Here is a 12,290-nt window from a genome sequence, read left to right as displayed (position 1 = left end):
ACTTCCTTTCTCAAGTTCTGGGGCAGGTTAACCTCCAAATAGAAACACTGCGCTGATCTGTAAGCTATATCTATATTAAAGGATCCACAAACCATATGTTTCTGTTTACATGCTCTCAACAAATCTTTAGTCTTAAAGAATTATGTGGTGTTCAAAGACCCCCGTGTGAACTTATTTATAATTTTTTAAAGCATTTGCATATTTGAACTATACAATTTCTAGGACTAAATGGACTCAAACTTCAAAAATTGTATTGCTTTATTTGAGAATTCCCAACCGTTGTGACATACAAAAGGGGTCAATATATTCTTATCTCTCAAAGATATGCAACTAATATGTAGCAAGTAGATCTGTGTACCAACATGGCAAAGAGATTTAACCATAAAAAGATTTATTGTCAATTTACTAAAATTATGTTTGATATATAATAGAATGTATATGTCAAAATGTATGTTTATTATCAAGATTTATGCCATGACTTGCAAACCTCAAGGCACTTTTTTTTTTTTCAAATTTATTATTTTTGGCTGCGTTGGGTCTTTGTTACTGTGCGTGGGCTTTCTCTAGTTGCAGCAAGCGGGGGCTACTCTTCGTTGCAGCACGCGGGCTTCTCATTGTGGTGGCTTCTCGTTGCAGAGCATGGGCTCTAGGTGCGCGGGCTTCAGTAGTTGTGGCTCATGGCCTCTAGAGCACAGGCTCAGTAGTTGTAGCACACAGAGTTAGCTGCTCTGTGGCATGTGGGATCTTCCCGGACCAGGGCTCGAACCCGTGTCCCCTGCATTGGCAAGCGGATTCTTACCACTGCGCCACCAGGGAAGCCCCACCTCAAAGCACTTTTACAGAGTTATGAACCATACAAACTAAATGCTGTAAAAGGATCATTTCATTTCGTACTCCAATGAAATGCAAATGCCCCAGAAGACAGAGTTGCCTTTTGAGCCATAAACGTGAGCATGTTTTTTTTTTTTTTCCTTTAGCTACTTATGTATATAATCATTCTCCAAATGCCTCCTCTCTGTTGGAGTTGGGGGTACCTGACACACCACAGTAGGATATAAACTATCTTCTGTCTTTTCACTCGTAAATTTGCTCATCTGAGTATAGAAGAGGTCAAGAAACCCTCCAAAGTTGCCCATAAATTAAAGAAAGTTAAATGATCTAAATAGGAGTCAGGTGCCATGTGAATGCAGACATCGGCTAATGGCGTTTGATTTGCTTAGCTATTTGAGTGAGAAGATTTTTCTTGTGGGAACACGGGCCTTTCATGTTTGCTTGGTCACCTCCTGTCACTCATGACTCTTTGAGATGGATAAGTTCAGACTAAATCAATTATCCATTGGATTCAGCATTTATTTGGAAGACTAGCTCCCAAATCACAAGGCTGTTCAGAGTATATGGTGGACAGTATCAAATTACCCAAGACATGTTAAATCACTTGTGGAATTATCTTAAATTAACATATGATTCAGGATTTATTTGGTAACTTGCAAACCCCAAGGCAGCTTTGCATACTGAAAAGCAATGGATGTGCAGCTGCAGGAGGGATGAGCCACAGCCAAAGCTCCTTCTGCCACAAACTAAGCTCCACAAGGAAGGCACGCTTATGCTTCACGTGTCTCTTCTCTAAAATGCGATGACAGTTTCTGTCCAGTCTACTTCACGTGGTTGTTGTAAGCACTTGAAGAAAAAGTGATTTTTAAAAGAATCTTTTGAGAACTATAAAATATTTTATTTACATATCTAGATAAGAATGATAAAGGAGAAGAGTACTGTGACAGCCTGAATCAGAATTAGCCTTATCACGCTAGAAAAGACTCTGGGGTCTGTTTGTAAAATTAACAAAATTAATTCATTTTGAAGTACCTACTATGTGCCAGAGCCTTATGAGGGCCAAAAATACGGAGGTGGAGAACATAGACAAGGGCTCTGTTTTGTTACATGATTATTTATTGAAGTATAGGTGTAATAAGGACAATCAAGAAAAAATACTGGGTTCCAAGAGAGCTGCAACAACTCTCGCCTCACCTGGTCAGGAGACTAGGAAAGGCTTGCTGAGAAAGAGCATATTAAGCTGAGATCTGAAGGATACACAGGACTTGGGAAGGTGGGGTTAGAAAGAGCACTGTAGGCCGAGAAAGCAACACCTGCATGTTATAGGCAAGGCCCATGTAATGGAAGCAGGCCACAGAAAGCTGGGGATAGAAGGGCACAAATTGAGGCTGGTGAGGTGGGTACAGGCTAGTTTCTCCAGGGCTCAACAGGCTACGTTAAGAATTTTACATTTTATTCATGAATTTAGAAGAATTCGTGATTTTAGTGAATTTGACCATGAAACTTTTTAGGATTGAACCTCTTTGCCATGTTGTACACAGATATGCTTGCTCCATGTGACTCTGTGTCTTTGGAGAATAAAAAGATATGGACCTAAAATCCAACATAAAGTTTTCAATTTCTTTTTGGTATAGATACTTGTTTGAAATGAAATTTCACAACAAAATATAAGTAAGACCCCTTAGCCTAACACAGGTAGAACTAAAACTTTACAGGCTAAGACAAAATAGAACACAATCCAGAGAGGGAAAGATGAGGTAATCTTCACCAAGACAATCAATTTCATTTATTCCGCACGAGGCAGGGTACAGTCTCCAGGCATGAAGTCAAACACAGCCTGTTATGTATGTATTCCAAATCTTTAGCCATTTTGTCACTCCCCCATGCCACCCACGTGGCCTAATCTACTGTCTGTCATTCACCTTGGTCTTTGAGTCCCCCAAACATTAGCCTTTCAAAATATCCTCTGTGAACCTCTAGGGATCCCTAGTGACTTTGAAAAGGTTCTCTATACTGCTAATATATATTATGTATATTGTTTTATTCTACCACATTGTCTCCACATCTGACTATGACCTTGGAGGCTGGGGCTATATTTAGCTAAGTATAGTATCACCAGCATTTAGCTCGGTGTATGGCAAATGAATAGTCACCAAATGAATAATATTCCTAACATGACCATGTTTCCGGTAATTCTTTTCTTGATATGAATTAATTACTTGGTCATAATTTTCAAAATCTTTGGTCGAGTCACTAACTTCACGTATCTTAGCTTTCAAATCTGTAAAATGATAGATTGTGATAAGGGTCAAATTAGAGGATATACTTAAAGGACCTGGTAAACTCTAAAGCTCTGTAAAAATTATTATTACTAAAAATATTCACCTCTTTGTATTTTATCAAAAATTACACTGATAAAATCCTCTAAGAAGGGGTAAGAGGTCCCAGGGCCTCGAAAATTGCAGTTTGATGACCACAAAAGTTGTGGTTAAGTGTATATAATGCCCTAATGTGGAGTTCTCAAATTTATTTTTAGCCACATACAGTGTTAAAATTAAGTCTCACTCCGAAATATAAATAAATAAAATGCTTCAAAGAGCAGCTGCACTGATTGAAAGGCAGAGACTTAGCATGAAGAAGAGGTGGGGTCTGCAGAAGCTTTAAGGCTGAGCTAAGCCCAGTTTGAAAACCACTGGCTTCATGAGTGAACACAGACTATAAAAGAATTAGGTTCCCTAAAGTCGTTACATACTGAATAAATTATTTAGCATTTTGCCGATAAATGGGCAATATATTATAGAAGAAAAAAAAATCTAACATTTGCTGTTTGTGGACTTTCTGGAGCAGCTGAAGCAACCAGCCTATATTTGCTTACCAGCTACCATCTGCTTTCCACACTGACAGAAGTAAAGCTAAATGGGCCAAACACCAAAAATACTAGGCATGGATGGGGATACACCCAAATCTGTCCTGGCCTATTTTTCACTTTTTTTTTCCAAGTTAGATTTCTTCAAAAAAGATTCAGTCCAACGACCCTCAATGAGTAAAGTTCATGTCCAGTCTAATATGGAGCCATCTTCCTCAGATAAACCATTCAGAAGAGAAGGACCAAAGTTTGAGTCCAAAGTTTGTCTTCGCTAGCTTTGTGTAGATTTAGTCAACATTAAGTTAGAGAGTTCATTCAGAATTTCTAATTAGTAGGACGGAAATTATTGGAACCAAAGCTGTATTGGAGAACTCATTATTCATACCTGACACCATGATTTCAGCCACTAGCATATGCTGAGATTCTGTAATATTATCTTCCATCTCTCTACTGCTGGGTAAGATGTCCAACGGTATTACTCCATTACTCAGATCTGCTCCACTACCTATTGAAGGCCAATGGATACAATTAATTTACCTTTTGTGATTCAAGAAGTGTTTGAGTTAATTTATATTTATGGCTGTTTGTGTGAGTTCAGACTCTTTCTTAGAGTCGGAGGATTCAGAAAAACTGCCAGGTGGCTTAGAAAACCTTCTCTGCTATACTACACCCTCTCAGCTTCACTCCATGCACTTATAATTGAGGGTGGGGAGAGCCAGTAGGGAAGAAAGACAGGACTCTTCTTGGTACTGGCAAAAACAGTAAAAGTAGAATACCAAAATCCTTATAAACATAATCAGCTCATAATCACTGCTCGCCATTACTGAGGACAAATTAGTGAGATGATCTCCCCAACCTGCCTTTAATATATACACCTTCTCCTTTAGGCTGCTTATAACATTTATTTTAGCTTGATTTTGCCAGTATTTAGAAATGTGGAAGGGCATAAACAAGCTATAATTTAACATAGGCATGGGGCCTATGCAACTCCCCAGAACATGGAAGAAATGGATCCCCTAAAACACTGTGTATTCTCTAAGTGTGGGCCATGGATCCCTGGGGTCTCACTGCATGGCATCTAGAAGGTCAAAACTATTTTCATAAAAGGCAAATAACTGTATTGTTATTTTCACTGTCAACATTGATAAGTGATGGGGCAAAAGCAGACATGGGTGAAAATGTGGTGCTTTAGCGTGAATCGTCATGATACTAGTAGCACGTTCTCTACTGTGGTCATCTTCTTCACTGCCACACACACACACACACACACACACACACACACTCCAATTTCACCTTTAAAAGCCCATGATGGGGCAGTAAAATGACTAATTTTTAAAAATCTTGACCATGGACTACCTGGCTCTTTAATCTCCTGTGTAATGAAATGGGAAGCAACACATAAAACACTGCGCACACACTGAAGCTATGACGGTTGTCTGGAGGAAAGGCACCTGTGAACTCTCAGAGATACGAGCTAAAACTAGGCTCTTTTTTTTTTTCATTGAACATGATTTTTACCTGAAAGAATGTTTGATAAACTATGTCATTAACATTTGGGGATTTGATATTTTCTCAACAATGAATGAAGTGACGCTGTCACTTCAAGGCAAATTAGCTCACGGTGCTTGTTGCCAGTAATAAAATTTAAGCTTTCAAGTGGAAAGTCGAATTCTGGAAAATTTTCCGCAAAAAAATTTTAACAAAATCCAGACACTCAAAGACTTTTCTGATGAGTTTGATAATAATAATTAGTTAATGTTATTGTAGGTATATTAATGTGATATTTGGCAGACTTGTGTAACTCAGTCAATCAATATTTTTAAATGACCAAAACATGATGCAACAAAATCATGCATGGCGAAAGATCCACTCAAAGTACAAAACAGAACACTGGGTTTTAACACAGCAGAGGACAAAATGTTCATTGATACGGCTTCAGATTCAACATTGCAACTAACTCTAAGAAACTACCACCTGTCTAGTTCTGATACATATAATATCAAAAGAAGATATACCAAAAAGTCCTCTGAAAAGGCTATAAAGCAATCTTCCCTTTTCCAGCTCCATGTGTGTCTGATTTTCTTCATAGGCTTCAAACAAAACAACACAGCAACAGCTTTAACAGAGGGGCAGATGGGAGAATCTGGCTGCCCTCTATTAAGTCAGATATTAAAGATATAAACGTAAAACAATGCCATTCTTCTTACTACATAGTTTTGTTTGGAAAAATAGAGTTATTTCATTTATTTTCATAAAAACATGTTCACATATAATGGAATATTACTGTAACTTTAATAGAGATATTAAAATTTTTAGTCTTAATTTCTAATACCATAAATCTTGATAAATATAACCCACACAAACAAAGACTCGAGTTTTTCAATCATTTTTAAGAGTGTAAAAAGGCTCCGAAACCAAAAAGATTGAGAACTGTTATCCTAAGGCAACAATTGGTAGAAAGTTCAGAAAATCCAAAATATTCAATTCTGGTCCATGGATAAATTAATCCATTTATTTGCTGTCAATGTCACCTAACATATCATGCCTATTGGATAAATATGAATTTTTAAAAAAACATCTAAAATAAAATTTAAGTTCTCTTTGGTATAAGGTATCAAGAGATGAATCCAAATACACCTTACCTGTTTGGATGCACATTCAAGTGAAGTAAATCAGTACTACTGTTTACATGTCATATTAGATCTCTTCTTCCTCAAAGTCACGTTTAGCTTTTTGTTTTGCTGTACGCGGGCCTCTCACTGCTGTGGCATCTCCCATTGCAGAGCACAGGCTCCGGACACGCAGGCTCAGCGGCCATGGCCCACGGGCCCAGCTGCTCCGCGGCATGTGGGATCCTCCCGGACCGGGGCATGAACCCGTGTCCCCTGCATCGGCAGGCAGACTCTCAACCACTGGGCCACCAGGGAAGCCCTACGTTTAGTTTTTAAAAACGTGGATCACGAGCCTTGTCGAGCTGGATTCCCTACACCTGTTTGGTATCCTAAACTTATTTATTACAAAGGACTCTGCTTTTCATATAAAGACAGTCATGTGGCAGGGGGTTTATATATGACTACCTCTAAAATCGAGGCCATAAAACTTCTAAACAAAATGTCTTTGAACCTTCCCTGAATTGGTAAAATACTGGCATTTATTTCCAAGGATGGGCTACTCCACCAAAAATAGGGGCCTGGAGCACTGGAACTTAAGACTTGGAATATTATCTTTTGTTCATTAATTTTACAGCTAGAAGAAGTCAATTAAATTTAGTTTGTAATGAGGAGGCCAAACTCATCGGTGGGGGGGGTGTGGAAGACAGCTTGGCATCGCTAAAAGCAAGGGGGCTTTTAAGAATACAAAATATTAAAAATTAGCACAAGCATAAAAATCAATGTAGGACAATATTCCTGAGCTAAAGTAAGACAATTTGGCCACATAGTTTATCATATTACCTGCCAATATCTGATGGCCATTCAGAGCCAGACACGTTTTTCCATCTGGAGCTTTAACAAAACCTTCACGACACAAACACTGAGCAGTTCCAAACCTCTCTTCGCAAATATGTTCACAGCCTCCGTTTTGATGTAAGCAGGCATCTGCTCCTAGCAGAGAGGAGGTACATTCACAGATGGGCTTGGAGATGAAAAGGTGTAAAATCAGTGTACAGCTTTAGGAGAAAGAAACTATCTAAATGGAGCTGTTTATATCAAGAGCTATTTCAGAAGAGTTCCTATAAAGAGCCACTGGTTCTAAGATAAGCTCAGAATGTGATTACCTTAGGAGTATTGAGTTTAGCCAGTACCTTTGTTCAAGAAGCTATTTGGGAAGATAGGACTCCTATTTCCTGACTTATAATCTAGTCAGACTGACAAAGGGTGATTCAGAAAGAAGAGTTATTGTGGGAAACTAAGTGGCTTTTCCATCTGCTTACCTACTCCCGGCTGAAGCTCACTCACTTGCATTCTCAGGAGGTGGGGAAAAGCCCAGTGTAGGCAGAAGCTTCCACTGCGGGTTTCTAAATCGCTCCCCCCACCCATCCCTGCCCCTGCCCTTAGTGTCTTTAACCCAAAAGTCTTTGAAAAGAAGCAAATAAGTAAAAGCTACTCAGGAGAAGAAAAGTTGAGGTTGGAGGGATAAAGCCCAAACTTATTACCAGACTATCTTAGTTTAAACGAAATCCAAATCTCAGGAGATCTTAACATCTATCCAAATTAGTGAGAAGTGCAACACACACCCCCTTCCCTGCCGTCAAACAATTAAAATAGTTGCAGATGCCAGTCAAAGAAAGACTGTGTCCAGTGTACCTGGTTTTGCCAATGGATGAACTACAACCAGTGATGAGGGCTTCAGCATGCTGCCTCGGAGACGTACCCTATTTTTGCCAGTCCTCTTGTTCACCCTTATTACCGATGGCATAGCCCAATCAGAGAACCACAAATGATCCTCAAACACAGCCACAGCAAATGGGTGACCTGGAAGCAGTTGAGATCCATTATAAACATCTTGTCTTTGCCATGAATATTTTTAAAAGGACAAGGCCTGAAACATATACCCAATTCCTATACTAAGTCAATTCTTAATACAGCTGCTAAGCAATGTATGAGCCACTTCCTTGAGCCACCTACATCAAGGAGAATCCACATGATGAGGGAATCTCTTCTTAGAATGGGAGCCTGGTGGTATGAAGTCCTAGCAAAGCCCATGGTCATCGAGCATTCAGAGAGTGGGAGAATGTGGGTGACTGACATAATACCACCAATAAGAAGGAGACCAGAGCTTCCCTGGTGGCTCAGTGGTTGAGAGTCCGCCTGCTGATGCAGGGGACACGGGTTCGTGCCCCGGTCCAGGAGGATCCCACATGCTGTGGAGTGGCTGGGCCCAGTGAGCCATGGCTGTGGAGCCTGTGCTCCGCAATGGGAGAGGCCACAACAGTGAGAGGCCCGCGTACCGCAAAAAAAAAAAAAAGAAGGCGACCAGGGCAGGAATGTTTCCATGTTCAGTGATTCTGTCACTATTTATAGACTAAACAACTTGACTGGGTAAGTTATTTTACCCATCTTTGTCTTAGGTTCCTTGTCTTTTGAATGGCAGTAATAAGTAGTAGACTAAATTTACAGGTTGCTGTAAATTGAGATTTTTACAACATTTAAAAAAATCTAAGGTAATTGAATAACAGCCTCCTCAAATTCCCATCTCCACCAATACATTTCCTTTCCTATCTCTCCTCTTAACTAAAATTAGTCCATTGACTGTGCTCCTGCCTTCTCTAGGACCTTGTTCTGTCAATTACTCCTTTCATTTACATTAATTCTCTTCTATTCTCTTCATCTTACCAGCTTCTTTCCCTTAGCCGATTAATATGTTCAGGTCTCTCCTATCTTAATTCCCTCATCCCCTTGACCCCTCTAAATTCTTTTTGTCTCTTTCCTTCCCTTCTCAGACAAGTTTTTTTGGAAGTTATTTATTATCTGCTGCTTCCATTTTCATGGCTCCAATCAACCCCTAAGTGGCCTCTTCTGATCCTACCTCAACTAAACCCACCTCTCCATGCCACTGAAACTGCTCTGATAAGATATTCCAGTATTTAGTAAGCTGGGAAATGTTTTAATATACTATCTCAAGTGGTTAGAGGCCAAAGCTAAGGACCCCTAGGTTTGGAAGCTTTTATCACATCCAGTCACATTCCCCAGGCCAGTCTTTTTGCTAATGAAAAATGGATTTGGTGGATTAGGGTGAATGTCTCCCTCTACTGGCAGCAAACTCAAACGATTTTTCCCGGTGTAATGAATCTCCAGCCATCATTATTGACCAGGGCCATTAAGATTCATTTGGGTCTCTAGCCTTTGTCCCAAATTAAAGCCATAAAGGCAGGAAGGGAATTTCCTATATAGTTATTGTTTTGTTTTGTTTGTTGTGATAAAAAAACGCATAATACAAAATTTACCATCTAAGCCTAAGACTTAACCCACAGTTTCAGTAATGTTAAATACATTCACATTGCTGTGCAAACAATTTCCAGAAATTTTTTCATCTTGCAAAACTGAAAATCTATACCCATTAAACAACTTCCTGTTTCCCCCTCCCCCTAGGCCCTGGCAAATACCATACTACTTTCTGTTTCTATAAGTGTGCCTATTCTAGATACCCTAAGTAAGTAGAATCATACAATATTGGTCTTCTGTGACTGCCATATTTCATTTAGCAAAACGTCCTCAGGGTTCATCTATGTTGTAGTATGTGTCAGAGTTAGCTATTGTTTTTCAACACAAACCCCACACTAGATATAATCTTCCTTATTTTTTGTTTACAGGAGAGCCACAGTTGAACTACCAGTAGATGGCACTGTAATGGTGGGAATGGTTATTTAGATGTACACATACCAGATTATTTGTATTTGTATCTAATAGGAAGTTGCATTAGTTACAGATTATAGCAATACAAATTATTTACAAAATATCTCCTATGCTTTTTTTGGTTTAGGATATGTTGTCTTTACATTCTAGTTAGGAATTTCCAAATCCCTTTATACCTCCAAATATCAAAGCTATAACTTTACATTTATTTGGGAGATGTATTTTTTAACAATGTACGTCTCCCCTACTGACTCCATAACTTCACAGGAACCATAATTGTTTTACTCTCCACTGTATTTCCACTTCCTATAATGGTACATGGATGATAAAAGTCTACAATTGTACACAAGCTTATAATTTATTGTGAAGTATGTCAATTTTTAAAGAAGCTTGGAAGTATGTAAAATTTTTAATTATATTTATCTTGATCTATTTAATGTATAATACAAATCTAGAAGTTCATTACCAAAGAGAAAGGGCAAAATAAATACCTTACATGGATTATTAGTTTGTTAGCTTCTTCCTAAAAAAGAGAGACCATGTTTTTCATCTTCCCAACCAACCAGTTTCTAAATTCCCAAAGCATCTCTAACATCACCCTGGCTTTCATTTCGACATCCAATCTGTTACCAAATCCTCTTGGTTTTTCATTCACAGTGATTTTTGTAATATTCTAACCCTCCATTCTACTTTTTAAATGGCAATCTTCTAGCTCAGGCCTTTATTAACTGTTGACTGAACAATTATCATAACCTCCTAACTCATTTCCTTCTCTCCACATTCCAATCCAACACTTATACTGTTACCTATGTGGTTATCCTGATACTCCAATATTAGCAGATACATTTCCTGCTTAAGAATATGCAATGGCTCCCTAGTACGTTCAGAATTAATTTCAGTTAACATATCCTGGAGTACTAACATACAAAGACCAATTTTTGCAGGTTTATCTCAAATGATAGTGTTTTATCACCTTCTATTTACCACATGGCCCAGTTCAAATACTGTCTCTGCAGATTCCCTGAGTCAAAATGAATCTCCTACTGCTATATAATGTCCTAACAGTTTGTACTTCTCTTGTAACAGTTAGCATAGGCTACAGTGTTTCAAAACTCTTTATGAAAATACATGACACCCCATGCAAAATCTGAAAATATAGTAGGAGGGAAAACTGTATTAACCTTTGCACATGAATGGCTAAAGGTGATACTATCACTTGTGAAAATGACATTTGAGGAAACATAAGAAATGGTAGTCGCTGAACAAGTTCTTATTCTTAAAGAAGTTTTAAAATGGTTAATATTTTCATTCTGATTTTAAGAAATCTTGGCAGAGAGAAATGATTATGCATCGCTATTTTTTATCCAATATTCCAATGTTAAAGTAATCTTTGTAGCTCATACATCTCTGGAGAAATCTGTTAGTCTGTCTGTATTCCTTTCTCACCATATGTTTAAGGGTGTGTGTGTGGGGGGGTGGTGAGTGAGTGTGTGTGTGTGTGTGTATGTGTGTGTGTGTGTGTAAACACATTTTGTATTTAACACTCATCAACACTCAATCAAGTTGAAGAAATCACCCATTCCAAAGCCTCACCTACATCGTTCTGGGCAAGTCTTTGGCGTTTTGAACCATCCAGATTGGACATTTCAATCACAGACTGCTTGGCATCGCACCAATACAACTTGTCAGTTAAGTAATCAATTGTTATTCCACTGGGCCAGACCAGATCCGAGCTAGCTATAACCAGTCGGCCAATGCCTTGAAGGGAAGAGCTTTCAATTCGTGGATTCATCCCCATCTCAGTCCAGAATAATCTCCTTTAATCAAGAAAGCATACAACAAATAAAACTTGCAAGGAAAAACACTTCTTTTATTCTTTCATTATTAAAAACATCAATGTAAGTCACTTTAGGATAAACTAAAGTGGTACACCCAGGAATACAGAAAGAGAAAGTATAGCACTGAATATTGGACACATAATTTTCAAAAGCAAAAAATTACCTTCTCTATGTACAACAACTTGGACAGAAAATGCTGAATTAAGGCTCAGATGATTGGATAAAAAAGGAATTGTTAGTTTAGAAACTTGTAGTATATTACTAATCAAAGGTGTTTGAGCGCATGTTCTTAAATCAGCGTTTCATGCTACAAAAGGCAATGGAATCTTGCTAGCCTGTCCCTCTGCTATGCATATGTAAAACTTGCCGTATACGTAAAATTAGAACGTAAAGGGAAGAGCA

General features: G+C 38.5%; 1 protein-coding gene across 4 annotated transcripts in view; it reads right to left on the bottom strand.

Moving 5' to 3' along the window:
- EGF (epidermal growth factor) overlaps window positions 1-12,290 on the bottom strand; it is a 92,142-nt gene that overhangs the window by 21,135 nt on the left and 58,717 nt on the right. For 2 of the 4 annotated variants that reach the window (XM_024741944.1, XM_024741948.1), the window contains 5 exons: window positions 11,644-11,867; window positions 8,002-8,169; window positions 7,150-7,299; window positions 5,713-5,787; window positions 4,083-4,202 (listed from right to left, as the gene is read on the bottom strand). In XM_024741944.1, coding sequence (XP_024597712.1) covers window positions 4,083-4,202; window positions 5,713-5,787; window positions 7,150-7,299; window positions 8,002-8,169; window positions 11,644-11,867 — 737 coding nt within the window. The remainder of the gene's footprint in view (window positions 1-4,082; window positions 4,203-5,712; window positions 5,788-7,149; window positions 7,300-8,001; window positions 8,170-11,643; window positions 11,868-12,290) is intronic. The other 2 variants (XM_024741945.1, XM_024741949.1) reach the window with 2 other exon arrangements.

Source organism: Neophocaena asiaeorientalis, unplaced genomic scaffold (genome assembly GCF_003031525.2).
Source record: "Neophocaena asiaeorientalis asiaeorientalis breed wild unplaced genomic scaffold, Neophocaena_asiaeorientalis_V1.1 scaffold534, whole genome shotgun sequence".
Lineage (NCBI taxonomy): Eukaryota > Metazoa > Chordata > Mammalia > Artiodactyla > Phocoenidae > Neophocaena > Neophocaena asiaeorientalis.
The sequence above is the reverse complement of the archived record's forward strand: the minus strand, read 5'-3'. Positions and strand labels throughout refer to the sequence as shown.